Source organism: Eubalaena glacialis, chromosome 1, assembly GCF_028564815.1.
Source record: "Eubalaena glacialis isolate mEubGla1 chromosome 1, mEubGla1.1.hap2.+ XY, whole genome shotgun sequence".
In the NCBI taxonomy this organism is placed as follows: domain Eukaryota; kingdom Metazoa; phylum Chordata; class Mammalia; order Artiodactyla; family Balaenidae; genus Eubalaena; species Eubalaena glacialis.
The window spans coordinates 239,779,992-239,795,081 of NC_083716.1; the positions used below are offsets into that span (position 1 = coordinate 239,779,992).

At 54.2% G+C, this 15,090-nt stretch overlaps 2 protein-coding genes across 2 annotated transcripts in view; one reads left to right on the forward strand and one right to left on the reverse strand.

Annotated features, from left to right (window-relative positions):
* ANKMY1 (ankyrin repeat and MYND domain containing 1) overlaps positions 1-11,746 on the reverse strand; it is a 36,692-nt gene extending 24,946 nt beyond the window's left edge. The window contains exons 1-5 of the mRNA XM_061191453.1: positions 11,693-11,746; positions 11,420-11,600; positions 11,149-11,376; positions 4,747-4,897; positions 3,189-3,394 (exon numbers count right to left, since the gene is read on the reverse strand). Coding sequence (XP_061047436.1) covers positions 3,189-3,394; positions 4,747-4,897; positions 11,149-11,376; positions 11,420-11,600; positions 11,693-11,746 — 820 coding nt within the window. The remainder of the gene's footprint in view (positions 1-3,188; positions 3,395-4,746; positions 4,898-11,148; positions 11,377-11,419; positions 11,601-11,692) is intronic.
* On the forward strand, positions 10,781-12,495 carry DUSP28 (dual specificity phosphatase 28). The gene is made up of 2 exons (XM_061189060.1): positions 10,781-11,287; positions 11,476-12,495. The coding sequence occupies exons 1-2, from the start codon at positions 10,895-10,897 to the stop codon at positions 11,602-11,604; spliced, it is 522 nt and encodes a 173-aa protein (XP_061045043.1). The 5' UTR covers positions 10,781-10,894; the 3' UTR covers positions 11,605-12,495.
* The last annotated feature ends 2,595 nt before the right edge of the window (positions 12,496-15,090 follow it).

Sequence of the window (15,090 nt, forward strand, 5' to 3'; positions counted from 1 at the left end):
ATTCTGGTTGAATTTTTTTTTTTTTTTTTTTTTTAGCACTTTGAATGTCATCCCACTATCTTCCAGCCTCTAAGTCAACAATTAATTTCATGGGGTCCTCTCATATGTAATGAGTCATTTTTCTCTTCTTGCTCCCAAGATTTTCTCATGGGCCCTGGATTTCTGCAATTTTACTATGATGTGTCTGTTTGTGGATCTCTCTGCATTTATCCTATTTGGAATTCCTTTGTCTTCTAAGATGTATAGATCAACATTTTCAGCACATTTGTGAAGTTTTCAGCCACTATTTCTTCAAATATTCTTCAATCTCTCTCTCTCTCCCCCCCCACCCCAGCCCCATCCCCCCCTCCCCACAATCCCATCACATATATGCTGATGTGCTCGGTGCTGTCTCACATTCCTTGAGGCTCTGTTCATTTTTCCTCACTCTTTTTTTCTCTCTCTTCTTCTGATTGCATCATCTCTATCAATCTATCTTCAAGTTTGCTGATTCCTTTTTTCTGTCACTGCTGTGCCCCTCTTAGTAAAGTTTTCATTCTTGTGACTGTACTGATTTTGAATTCCAGAATTTCTGCTTGGCTCTTCTTAAAATAATTTCTATGTATCTCCTTATGAATGTTCTCTACCTGAGAGGTTGTCATCATACCTTCCTTGACCTCTTGAACTGTGGCTTCCTTAGTTCTCTGAACATACTTTAAATGGCTCCTTTGAAGTCTTTCTCTGTTAAATCTGACATCTGGGTGCTCTCACTGGCAGTTTGTTGTTTATCTCTTTTTTTTTTTTTAATCCTTCCAATGTATGCATCATATTTTCCCATTTCTTTGCATGTCTCGTAATTATGGGTTGAAGACAACGATTTAGATAATATACTGTAGCCACTCCAGGCACTAGTGCTCCCGCAGTGCCTGGGCTTGTTATTGTTATTTGCTTATTTGCTTACTGACTGGCTGAATTATTTTTGTGTCTGTCCTCCCCCCACCCCCTGCAGTGTGAAGCTTCAGCTGTTGCCCCTGACAGGGTGGAGGGTCACTCACAGCCACCCTGGATGACAGTGGTTTGGGCAGGGCTTCCTTTGACCATCTCTCTTCATGACCACACCATATATTAGTGCCATGGATTTCAAGCTATTGCTCTATTACTTTCAAAAATGTCCTGGGATGTAAATTCCTCCTCAGTCTGATCCAGTCAAATGAAGGCTCTGTGAAGAGACGGTCCCTGAGGTTTGTTGAGGCTTGCTCTGGCTTCTGCAAGCCTCCCCTCTGCTCCCTTTTCCCCAGTTTTCTCTGGCTACCAGCCAGCCTCTAGTATACCCTCTGTCTACAAGAACCTACCAATCTGCCCCCGTTGCCTTTCACCGGTGGGCTTTCGCTACTCCATGCTGCATGGGAAATGAAGTGAGGCACTGGGCGGGGGACGGCCCATCTGCTGCCCACATTCATTCCATTTGTATGATTTGGGGGGGCCTATCAGAGTCTACCCAACTGAAAAAAGGTGCCACGTTGCAGACCATTTGTGTGGAACTGTAAGGAGAATCCAACCCCCCGGGGGATCCTCAGGTTCGCCTGCAGGGGAGAGGGTTTCTGTCCCCTCCCAGGAGGGCGCAGCTTTGGAGGACCCTCTCCATCCTTCCTCCACACAGAGCCGGAGCCTCATCTGACCAGACAGACTGACGCGCTTGGGCCCGTTCCTCAGAGACAGCTGACACATGTAAAGCCGCTGCTCTCGGCCTGCACACCCTCTCGTCCTCCTGGCCTCTCTGGTTCAGGAGCTGCCATGGCTGCAGGAGCATCTGCTCGGTGGACCCAGACGTCCCCCCAGGCAGTGACAAAGCTGATGCTCTACCTGCTGTGGTCCCCCTGCACGGCGAGGACCTGGGGCCAGGAGGACTGGTCAGTGGGCCCCAACCTACCACAGCTGGGAACGTGGGCTGTCTGACCACTGGACACCACAGTGTTGGGTAAAAGAGGAACTAGCCAAGGACTAAAGAAACAGATGCTGAACAAAAATCAGCGCTTGGGTTATCGGGGTCACGATGCCGTGCATTCTTTGGCAGAAGCTCAGCACAGGCTCAGGTCCCGGCCTCTGTCCTCACATGAGGTCTGGAGGCTCCTCCGAGCTGGGGGCGCATTCCAGGTGGGACTGGGCTGGGGGCCCAGAAGCTCCGCCTCTGCCTGCAGCTGCTCCTGCTGCCCCCTCCCTGCCCCCACCGCTCCCCAGGCTCCATCCCAAGACCCCCGCTTGCCTCCCGGCCCCGCTCTCCCCTGAACTAGGGAGACTAAGTGCAGGAGGTGAGGGGCTGGGCGAGGTCCCCCAGCCTTGGGCACCAAAACCAGGTGAGCCGGGGCCCCAGAGGCAGAACCAAGCCTGGAAGAGAGAGGGGCAGAGCCGGGACCCTACACAGCCCCTCGGAGGCTGTGCCAGGTTGTGCCACTGCTTCCCAGAAGAGCTTCAGTGCCAGGCGTCCTGCCCTCTGATGCTCTTCCAACCCCCCCAAATGCACACACCCCTACGGTGCCTCCAGACGGTTTTTATTATCTGCAAGCAAAAGATGCACTTAAGTCTCCACTGAACCACACAACCCTGCAAGCAGGGCAGAATCCTCCACCAGCACACGTGCAGCTGGCAGGGATGCAACACGTTGTTGGGAAGCCTTCAGAAGCCAGCTTCCCACTGGGGGAGGCGCACTAAGCCCCCAGGCCACAGCACACCCCCAGGTTTGCCACACGCATGGCTGCTCCACCCTCTCGGGGACGCCAGGTGGCGCCAACAGCTTCTGCCACGGGCCCCTCAGAGTCCCCACTGAGGAGGTCCTGACACTGCCTGCTGCAGCGGCGCAAAAGTGCACTTTCACTTTTAGGAAGATCCATTTTTTCTGTTTGAGCTTAAATACAAGGCAATTTCATCAATACAAATATACAACTCTCGACAGTAATTCGCAATTTTTAAAAATTTGCCTAGAATAAGAATTTATCTTCTGAAGTCACAGTTTCCCGAGCTGCAGCCTGTGGACACCCAGGCGAACCTCGGACGTGATCTCAGAAGTCTCTCTGCGTGTTTCTCAAATAGGAAGGACATTTGCCTAGCATCCTTCCCATCGGTGGATCTACAAGTTCACAGCACGTGCCTCTTAGGAGGAGAGAGACAGGCCATGGTTGGCTGAACCGGGGGAGCAGAGGGGAGCTAGTTACCTCGGGAGCTAGTTACCTCGCCCGTGGGCCAAGAGAATTCTCCGCATCCCAGCTTCACGTCCAGCCCGAACTCTCCTCGGTAGACACAGCCGTCCTGCCACTCCTGCACACCCTGGATGAGCTCGATGTAGGCCTCCTTCAGGTCCTGCTCCCTAAGGGGACCCTCGGGCTCCTCCTTTTCCCCCTCTGGGGCCTCCGGGATGAATCTAGGAAGACGAAGAGCAGGGGGAGGGGAGACCGATGCTGGCTGAAGGTCTTAGGGCCACTGGGTACCGAGAACCACACACCGTCTTATTTCAACCAGCAACCCCTGAGGCCGATTGTGTAGCTATCCCTGTTCTCCAGAGAGGGAAACTGAGGCACCAGGGGCACAGTGCTTGCCCAGGGTCACATAGAAGTGGAAAGTGCACTAAGTGTGCAGCCGTGTCTGTCTGACAAGGATAACGGCTGCAGTGCCCTGGAGCCCGGGCCAGGCGGCCCTCTCCAGCCCAGGCCAGCCCCACTGCCTGGAGCCCAGTGGCTACCCCACTCCAACTGTGCACTGGGGGGCCTTGTCTCCTCCCCCAGCCCAGCGTGCACCCCCCGCCCCCGGCCTCTCCCCTTGGCTTGACACTCCATCTGGACCAGGACAGGAAGCCTTGGGCCAGGGGAGGGGTCTGAGAGCAGCGTGAGGGACAGCAAGCCGACTAGCAAGGGGCACAGACTGAGGGGAGGATGCCAGGATGGGCAGGCGCGCAGCAAGGGGGCAGAGCACGTGCCACGGTAGCTTTGCCTCTTTCCTGCTCTTGCTAGCTGAAAGCACTGACTTAAAAGTAGACCCACCTCTCGCCCCCTCACACCCACCCCCACCTCCTTCCCAACTCTAAAGGGCTCTCTGGGGGATGCTGCGCCGGGGTGTCTCCGGCCTACAGACCTGTGCCGCCGTCAGGCTGATGGCCTGGCTGGGCTGCTCACGCATGGAACCCTCAGACCGAGCCCCTCCACCAGCCAGCCTCAAATGCCAGCCGTGAGCCACGGAGGCTTAACAAAGCACCTGCCCAACGAAGAAGGGATTCGCCTGCTGCAAACACAAATATCTCTCTTTGCCACATTGTTATTTGTCTGCAGAGAGAAGCCAGGAAGGATAGAGGCCCACATGCAACAATGATAAAGTCTGGGGGCTCAGAATTGGTTTCTTTTTCTTTTTCTTACCTGTAGTTATGGGTTGAATTGTGTTCCTCTCCCCCTCTCCCCACCCAAATTCATATGTTGGGAGTTCTAAGTTCCCGGACCTGACTGTGCCTGTATCTGAAGACAGCATCTTCACAGAGGCGATCCAGCTACCATGAGGTCATGAGGTCATGATCGAGCTACCATCAGACCTCAATGTGACTGATGTCCTTATAACCCAATGTGACTGACGTCCTTATACAAGGGGGAAGTTTGGACACAGGGAGACACACAGAGAGAAGATGATGAGAAGACACAGAGAGCAGACAGCCATCTGCAAGCCAAGGAGAGGGGCCAGGACAGATTCCCACACCCTCAGAAGGAACAACCCTGGGGAGGGTTCCCACACCTTTTGGTGCCGAGCATGGAGCTCTCCGGGGTCCCGGCAGCAGCAGGCACACTGCCCCCCTCCTCCACCTGGTTTTCAGAATTGCCAGCATTTGGGATTTCATAATATGAGATTGAGGAATAACGATCTTCCATGTCTCTCCTCTTCGAACCTGGAAGCAAAGCCGGGGACCCACATTCGCCCTCAGGGGTCCTGGCAGGCGCCCCCCGACCCGCCCACAGCACCATGGGCCTCAGAGGAACAAGGCCCTCTCCCCTAACACGGCGGACGCCCTGACCCTGTTGGAACCGCCCAGGGAAACCTCCTCCAGCGCCCCGAGGGTGTCCCTAGAACCACAGGAAGCACCGGCTGGGCTACCCTCCTGCGACCTTACAGTAGGTCCACGTTTGGGGGCCACAGACAGCAGGCTCCTCCTTCCCCCGCGGGCCTCGGGAGCCAGGGCGGCGAGGACCCGGTCCCCACGCAACCCTACACTCACACCCTCTCACGCACGTCGGATCCCAAATCTGCTCTGCTCCCCTCCCAGGGAGACCAGCGGGCCAGGCCCAGGGGGCGTGGAGCCCACGCACAGGCCCCCCACCGCCGCGTCCACGCAGCTCGGGGATGTCCCCACTCATGCCCCTGCCGCGGGGCCGCACCGAAGCTCAGAGAGCTCTCACCGACCGCACAGGGTCCACGCAGGGCTGTGGCAAACGCAGCGCAGCCCGCTCGCCAGCCTCCACTCGGCACAGCTCAGGGTGCAGGAGTCAGGTTTCCCTGGAGACCGGCCCGCCGACACGTGCCCCAGGCGGCTCCGGGTCCCGGCCAATCCCCGCGCCCGGCCACGCCCATACCCACGGCCCCGCCCACACCCCCTGGTGTCCCGGGTAGGGCGGGGGGGGGGCCCTCTGTGACCTCACAGGGCCCACAGGCCGCCCGCCCCCAACCCCCGGCCAGCGCCCGGTGCCCCGCGGAGACCCTCACACCCGGCTTGCGGAGCCTGGGCCGGCGGTCTCCACCTCGGACACCTCTCTCGCGGTCAAGCAGAGGACGGCGGGTCAGCCTCTGGGTCAGGGACTCCCCGGGGGAGATAGCGCTAAAAGCTCCCAACGCCCCCCGGGAAGAGCTCAGAGGCCCCGTGTGACACCTGAGGACACTGAGGCACAAGGGAGTAAATTAACTTGTCCACGGCCACGTGCTAGGACGTGGTAGGGCCAATACTTGATCAAGCCCTGCCTGACTCCAAAGCCAGTCGTTTCCGTTCAGTTAGTGTTTGTGGAAGGCACGGAGCGGGAGCTCACGGCCTGGTTGGGGAACAAGATGAAGGAGGAGCCGAGGGTCACTGGAGAGAAGGGTTAGCTGTCTGGACCGAGGGGGTCACTGGGGAAACCTTTATGGGGAGAAGATTCCTAAGTAGGGTTTCAGAGGATGAGTAGGAGCTCTCTCAACAGAAAAGAGAGCGCATTTCAGGGAACTGGACTAGCGCATGCACAAACACAAGGCTGGGAAAGAGCGTGAGGCCTTTCCGCCACTGCAGCAGTCGGGGCTTCCTGGAGAGCGAGCGAGGGGGGGGCCCTCTGGAGGCGCAGGGGTTGGGGTTCTCGACGCAGACTGCCCCTTAGAGCAGGGGAAAGGGGTAAGAAAACCTGATGAACAGGCCCTCTCCCACGAGCTGGAGTGGTGGGAAGAAGGCAGCTGTGCCGGGACCCCAGGGTTCCAGGGGCACTTCCTCCACCCTGCGATCTGTCTCCCAATTCACCTCTTTCTTCTCCCTTGCTCCCCTCTCAGCCCCCCAGTACCACCTTGGTTCCTAGATCCCCTCTCCACCTCTTATCCTTTCCCCTCAGGTCCCATCTTTGCTTTGCTCCAACTGCAGCTTGCGAAGCTAAGCAGAGACACACCGTGCTGCCTTTAAAACTTGTTTGTGAAAAGAGAAAGAACAGCAGTCAACTAAAACTTCCTGTTAAACCATACCACCTGCTGTGAGTTGAGCGGTGCCCACCCCACCCCCCAAAAAAAGGTAAGTTGAAGTCCTAACCCCTGTGAATGACCTTATACAGAAACAGTGTCTTTACAGGTGCAATCAAGTGAAGAGGTCAGACTGGATTCGGGTGTGCCCCAAACCAAGTAACTAGTGTCCTTACAAGGAGAGGGAGATTTGGAGACACAAACACAGAGGGCAGAATACACTTCGGTTGTTTTCAGCCTATGGGTCTGTTGTAATGCTTTGTTACATTGACTCTAGGAAACTCACATATCACCCAGAATAAAAGACTGACTGAACAGCAGCTAAAACTATTTGTTTCAGCAAATCTGACAACTTCGTGAGGTTGGCAAAACAATTCTAAATACTAACATGTGGCCCAAAAAAGGTGTTCTGGAAAATTCTATAAACTGGAAAAAAATGCAATATGAAATGCTGAAATTCTGCTTATGTTCATAAGAATATATGCACTGGTATTTTTAAAAACCAGGCATACAATTAAAAAGCCCTACTTCCACAAATTGATACAAGTCCTACAATGATGAAGAGTATATTCCAAAAGAATGTTTTCATAGGAAAAATATATTAATATTCATCGACAATATTCAAGAATATTAGTTTTTGGTGAATAAACTTGGTAAAAATCAGCAAATTAGTAGTTCAGCAAACTGACTTTTAGGACGACTGGCTTTCAGCAAGTTAGCTGTTCAAATGACCGGTGATGGTGTTTGCAAATCTGAAAATACTCGCTGAACCTATTATAGTTATGAAATTTAGTGAAATATGGTTGATGATGTGTGCATGGGGAAGAAGAGTGGCATTTCTATTAAAATTCAGTTGAAGGCTTTGAAAAGTCAACAAAAGCCAGTTAAAAACTGCAATCAAATTAGATGCATGTGAGACACTGTAAAAGATTTGTGAGTAAAAAAATATTTTAAAAAATTCCAAAAGGATTCTACTGGCTGATCGCTTCTCAAGTGCTTTTAAGTTCACATGAAGGAAAGCAAGGGAAACTGGAAGTCACGGCCAGGCACCGAGTGCCACTATGAGTAACGCCTCAGCTGACCCACAGGGAAAAGTGAGCGGATGTATATGTGTGGTCATGACTCATCAGAGGAAAATGAGTGGATATACATGACAGGTAGTAGGTCAAAATACAATGTTTAAGGGAGTGGGTAAAAATCTTGCTTTAAATGACTTTTTAGATCAACTAAATGATGGTTAGGTTTTTATCTTTTATCAGAATCACATGGAAGGCATGGTAACACACAGCTTCCTGTGTCTCACTCCCAGGGTTTCCGGTTCAGCAGGTCCTGGGTAGGCGGACTCCTGAGAATGTGCATTCCTACCAAGTTCCCAGATGCTGCTGCTGATGCTGAAATTTGGACCACGCTTTGAAAACCACTGGGCCATGGTGTGGTGGGCAGGTGGTGTCGACTGAAAAAAGAAAAAGCACAACCTGAGAATTATGAGTTAAGTTTTTTGGGGGGCAAAATGAGGACAATACCCCAGGAGGCAGCATTTCAGATAGCTCGGAGAAACTGCTCTGAACAGGTAGCGGGGAGGTCAGTATATATGTGATTTTGGTGAAGGGGGAGTACATGCAATCAAGCACATATTTCTTGCAGAAGGTTTCTGCTGGTCACGAGGAGCAGACGTCACCACGAAGGATTTTAGTGCTTTTCTAGGTACAAGGAGATGCAAGAATTGGGCTCATAAAATCTTCTCCTGAAAATATCTAACCATCTGAAGAACTGTTCTGCCAGTTTTTCCTAGAGTACAGAGTGCCACATTCCTGATCTCTGCCCTGAACTCCTGTCAGGAGGTGTTGAAGGTCAGCAGCTGCAGCGGCTCATAATTTAATCCTTGTAGAGGTAGATGGCCAGTGCCAATTTGTAGGTGACAAGGGAACAGAGAGAAAGGATGATGGACAGGACAAAGCAGGAGGGGCCTTGAATGCCAGGTTAAAAACAGAAGCAGCAAGACATTTTTAAACAGGAGGGCGGTGCAGTCAGATGTGTGCTCTGAGAGGTTTCAAGACTTTTTGCCTGGGACCCATTGTAATACCCCATTTCATATCATGAGCCAGTACAAACATAACTCAAAAAATTACAAGGAAAAACTCACTCTGCTACATGCACGCACCCTAATATTTTCATGTAGTCTATTCTTTTCTATACCATTTTACTAAAAGTAAAATGTAGGTCATAACCCACAAAATTGATTTCACAACCCACTAACGGATCACAACTTGCTGAGTCAGGACCAACATTCAGAAAAGCACTGCTTTAAAAAGCATATTCCGGCTACAGTGAGGAAGGCTGGAAGGCTCCCCTCAGGAGGCTGGTGCCAAGCCCAGAAGAGGGTGGCCCAAAGTAAACACAGCCATCAAGGTGGAGAGAACGGATGTGAGATACTCAGGATGACTTGTTACCGATTCATTAACTCCATGGGGTGAAGGAGTGTGAGGTTATCAGTTAAGAGGCCTTGGAACAGAAAATCCACCTCAAATATCCAACAGTAAAGGGTGAGTGGATGGCTCAGGAAACCAAACAGTCCAGAAGTTGGAGGCTCTTCAGGTTTGGTTTGATTCAGTGGCCCAACAATATCTTCGAGGACCATTTCTTCAGCTGTGCTTTCAACCAAGGCTGGCTTCCCTTTGTGGTCATAAGGAGAGGACAGAGGTTTCCAAGCCCCTGTCCTCTTTGGTTCATATGGCAGCCCAAGCCCTTTCCTGAAGCAATCATGGGGGTATAGGCGTCACTGACTGGACGTAATCAGAAGCCCGATTCTGGAGCTGGGGGACAGGGAAACTCCACCTACTTGGATGGCTCCCGTGAACTCTGGGGAAAATGGGAATCCCATCCCAGGAAAGTCAGAATCCTTCCTTAGGCCACAGAAGAGGGAAATGGATGCTGGGAAGGCCTCTACGTAGGTGATGTCTGGACCTGTGAAGACCAGTGAAGACCTGGTTACACACCAACATTTGAAACTTTAGCTCAAGGGAGAGCCCCAGGTAGCAAAAAAGATCTGACAGTTACCAATGCTTGGTGGCTCTGGCTAGAATGGAGAGAATCAAGGTCACCCAGAGAGACTGTACAGGTTCATTTTGTCAGGTTTATTGAGTACTCTGTGTGTGTGGGGGGGGGGCATGGGTGTACTGGAGAATAATTTCTGATAGAACGGATTGCAAATCTTAAGTAAATGATGCAGATAAACCAGAAAAAATGTTTTCATATTATCAGAATAGAATTGAAACGGCAATAACTAGATGCATGCAGGACTGGAAGACAGTTAACCTTTCACTGAAACCGGCCCCTGAAAGACACTGGACCTCAGAAAAATCTATTGAAGAGGGCTTCTTACATGGCAACTGTGTAATTAAATGGTATTAATTCTTTAAAGTTACAGTAGTAACGCAAAAAAAAAACAATTGAGAAAAATAAAAACAAAAATACTGGTCTATGAAAAAATGATGAAAAGCTAACGGTAAGTAGCTTTATTTTATATGAACCACGTTTTACAATAAGAGAGAAAATAAAATGCAGAAATTACACGGTGATTTATTAGGAAACAAATAACAAAAAGGAATATACATAAAGCTATACTAAAGGGCACCTCACCTGGCAATGCGGCTATAAGAGAAGCAATTAAGGGGCCTACCTACAAAACGATGTGGAGGATACCGGTCAGTGCCCAGATGAGAATCTGTGACAGGGTCCCCTGCTCCTCTGCACATCAGCCACAGCTTGAGAAGCGCACCTCCCCGAGCCCCGCCCAGCTGGAAACCTCCACGTTCGCAAGGACAGGCACCAGCTACTCTCAGATGTCCCGGCTTGCAACCTGCGGGGCTCTGGTATCCAGCGAGGAGAGGCCCATTCCTCCCAGCAACCCGAACCCGCCCACCTCACTGCGGCCATTCAGACTCTTCCGATGGCCACCAGGCCAGCCAATGGCCGCAACCCCCAGCCTCAGCCAATCAGAGGAGACCTCTCCCGTTTAGACCTAGCCAATGAGGAGGCGGCCAAGGTTTTGTGGGCGTGCCCGCTCGTGCACAACTACTACAGGGCCCGCCCCGGGAGAAAGGGAGGGGCGCCCCTCGGGGGCCTCTAGGACCCGGGGGCGCGCGGCCGGCCTCCCGACGGCCCAAAATAGACACCCGGGCTGGGGGCCCGAGAGCCGGTCATGGAAGCGGAACGAGCCGGACGCCGCGGGGTCACCGCGGCCACCCCGCCACTGTTCGTGAGCGTCGCCCCCTCGCTCTTCCTCGGGAGCGCGAGCGCCGCGGCCGCCCCGGTGCTGCTGGAGCGCGCGGGCGTCACCCTGTGCGTCAACGTTTCGCGCCAGCAGCCCGGCCCGCGCGCGCCCGGCGTGACCGAGCTGCGCGTGCCCGTATTCGACGACCCGGCTGAGGACCTGCTGGCACACCTGGAGCCTACCTGCGCCGCCATGGAGGCCGCGGTGCGCGCCGGTGGTGCCTGCCTCGTCTACTGCAAGAACGGCCGCAGCCGCTCGGCCGCCGTCTGCACCGCCTACCTCATGCGTCACCGCGGCGTCACGCGGGAGCGGGCCTTCCAGGTAGGGCGGGACTTTCTCGTGGGCGGGGCTTCCGGCGGGAAGAGTAGGGGCCTTCTGGGCGGGCCGAGGGCCCGCTCGTGGGGGCGGGGCTTCGAGGAGAGCCCGGTCGTGGGGGCGGGGCCTCGGGGATACCCGCGGAGCTTGCAGCCAATGCTGTGCGGTGTCCAGCCAAAGCCTCTCGTTTGCAGATTGTGAAGAGCGCCCGCCCGGTGGCCGAGCCCAACCCGGGCTTCTGGTCCCAGCTCCAGAAGTACGAGGAGGCCCTGCAGTCGCGGTCCCGCCTGCCCGAAGAGCCCTCGGGCCCGACTGAGCCCTAATGGGTCAGCCCTTGAGGACGGCCCAACCCCAAAGGGGGGCGCTTGGAGTTTCCTGCAGCCTCGGGGTGGGAAGAGGTAGTTCACGCACTGACGGGAGGGTGGTCTGTCCTCTCCTGCCACGGTAGGGCAGGGGTGTGTCCATCGAGGAGAGAACTGAGAATCGTTCCTCCCCTGGTCAGCAGGTTTATTAGACAGAGCTTGGTCAGGAACATCAAAACCACTTGAGGAATTTTAGCCAAAAACACATTTACTACAGAGAGATGGAGGCCAGGGAGCCAAGGTCAGGAGATGGGGAAGTACAGGAGTCACGGAGACCCGCCACCCTGTTCCTGGCTGCCTTCCACTCTGATGTGGGCAACTTCTGGGGGGCTGCTGGCAGAACCTCGTGCCTGCCACCTGCTCAAGCCACAGCGGCTTTCCCAAACCTCACACTGGTCCCATCACAGAACGCAACATGGGATCCAGCTGGTGAGGGCCCAGTTTCCAGACTTGTAGCTGCTGTGACACATAGTGAGGGTTCGAGGCTGTGTGACAGACCACCCAATGTGGGCACCCTTGGGGGTCTCAGTGTCCGTACCCACCTCCTACCTTACTGGCCTCCCAGTTTCAGCAACAGCAATGAGTCCCAGCCTAACATCCTGCAGCCAAGGTCATGTCAACAATGCAATGACCACCCATGTGTCTGAGCTTGTTGATTCCTCTTCTGGTTCAGAGGCACCCCACTTGGACACGCTACAGCCTAAAGACTATACTAGAAAATTAATCACCACCAACACTCCTTAAATAAGATAGTGGGGAAAGAGTAAAGGAAAAATTGGGTAACACATATGAGTTACAGATAATATAATACCGGGTTAATATACAAATATATACATAACAAGGTTATGAATAAAATACTGCAGTTGATGTTTATCATTTTCCTTGACCCTCAGCCAATGCCTCAGGTCCTGGTCTTTCCTAGTCAGGTGTCTGGAGCCTTCATCCTGAAGAGCCCTGAGTGGTCCTGCCTGCACTGGCGCTGTGGCCTCTGTGACCTCTGCCATACAACCAGGGAGTACTGGGAGGCATCAGGAGAATGCCCTGAGTTCCAGCATACTCCTCCTGGCCCCCCTGAGCAGCAGCAAAGCCCTGCTGCCCCTTGAAAGTCAGGATCAGGGAACTCCCTGGCGGTCCAGTGGTTAGGAGTCGGTGCCTTCACTCCTGGGGCCCAGGTTCAATCCCTGGTCAGGGAACTAAGATCCTGCAAGCCGCATGGTGCGGCCAAAAAAAAAAAGAAAAGAAAAGTCAGGATTAGTCACCTCACCCAGCAGAGCAACTCCTGATTTGAGGCTTGAGCCCCAAATGGTTAAGTGGTGTCTCAGCCCCCCATCCAGGTGTGTCCCCAGATGGAAGCATCCTACCTGCAGATGAAGACCTCTGACCCAGCAGAGCCCAAAGTTGTGGGGATGGGAAGCTCACACTCTGTGAGTGAGGCACTGGGGTGGTTGTGAAAGGGTCTTCCTCCTCCCCAACCCTCTTGCTCCTGCACCTGGGCTTCCAGCTGTGATGGTCCCTGGCTCAGAGCACACACCACACCCTGCAGGTCAGCACCCAGCCTGGTGCGATGTCACCAATCAGCAGCCCCCATGTCCAAGAGCCACAGCCCTTGTCATAACCCAAATGCAGCTCTTCGTGGCTAACCCGACTTTCACACCTTTATGGAAGTCTTGCCAGCTGCCACTTACTCCCCACAAGCCCCTCATAGCTCGTGTCACTTTTCCATCAACCCCATAAACAAGCTCCTGCTGTTGTCTCCACGTGGCAGGTGAGGCTCCAGTGGCTCCATCTGTAACCTCAGGTGAGCTGAGCGGTTTGCCCAGCTAGGAGGTCAGGAGCCAGGACCTGAGCCCACATTTTTACCCTGTGTGCTCATGACACCCTTGTTGGCACACCCCCTCACCTGCTGACCTGGCCCTGGGTGACAGGGCTGCCAGGATGTCAGAGCCTGGGCCAGGCTGAAGGACATCTGTGGGTCACATCAGCCTTTTGTCCCACCAGCTCCATTCTGAGAACCATCCAACTTTGGCTGCCACCAGAGGCCCAGGTATCCCTAGGACCTCTGACCCAGGGATAACACAGCACCCATCTGAACACCACAGGCTTCCTGGAAGCCCTCCTGCCTCCGTGTCCACCCGCTGGCAAGTGAGGCCAGGAAACCACTCCCCTCCCAGTGCCAGCGCACTTGAATAGGGGTACCTAGTCCACGTGCATCAGGGGAAAGCTGGGCTGCAGGCGGAGTGTCAGCTGCATCAGCCCACCCAAGCCAGCCAGGATTTGATCATCAAAAGGCTGGTGTATGAAAATTCCTATGGGAGAAACCCCAGCCTCTAGCAGTCCCGACTTTCAGGTTCCTCTCCCCTAAGTGGTTTGGGGTGGGGTGAGAGGAGGACTACACTGCAGCCACCCTGGACCTTTGTCAGCAAGGCAGTGCCCCCGACCCCCAGCACTGAAGGCAGTGTCCTCTGCAGGACAGGGACAGGGTGGAGACGACCCCTGTGGCCTTCACAGTTCACAAATGCCTTGGTGGGCTGCCTTTAATACTGGAGAACAGGTCTGTTTGCTCCTGTAAGACTGGCTTGTGTTGGTTCCTTACAAAAATGTGGGGTGGAAGGCACCGCCCCCCCCCGGGGGGGTGGGAAGAGGTGGTAACAGCCCCTCTGGACCTGCAGGACTGCCCCATTCCACCCCTTCTGTGTGCAGAACTGGCCGCTGGGAGGTGCCCAGGAGAGAAGGGATGAGACCCAATCCCTGCTCACCCAAGTCCAGGGGACCAGGAGGGCGAGAAGCCCCCTGATGTTAACTTGCCCTGAGTGTGCAGGTGGCTGGTAGACCTGCCTGCGGGTGCCTAGGGCAGGCTAGTGTGGGTGCCCACACATGGTCCTCTTGAAGGTCTTCTAACTCCAGCCCCACTGGCCTGGTGGGGGGTGGGTGGCTCCAAAAGGCTGGTCAAACTGGGAGTGCCATCTAAAGCACTCTGCCCTTGGCACCTGGGCAGGTGCTGGGCCACCTGAAGGCATAGAGGACTGATCAGACCCCAGTTCTCTTCCCTCTTGAGTCTCGGATGCAGGACTGAACCCCCTCCTCCAGGTGACTGGCGAGTTTGGGGTGGGGCCCCGATAAGGAGATTGTGTCCCCCCAGCTAAGATGGCACATAGGAAAAACTGAAGAGATGCCTCGGTGCAGGTGCTCTGAATCAGTGAACATGTGTCCTCCCACTCAGGCGTCCTTCCCATCCAGCCCCCCACCCGGGGAGGAGGGCAGGCAGGATCACATGGATGACAGATTGGGATACTGAGCCCAGAAGGATCAGACGCTACTCGGGGATGCCATCGAGGTCAAGTGCGTTGTGAGTCAGGCCCCAACTTTGCCACAGGGAGACTGATCAGGGGAGAGAGGTGGGTGGGATTCCAGGCCAAAAAGCCCCTTCTCCCTAAGGGTCTGACTTCT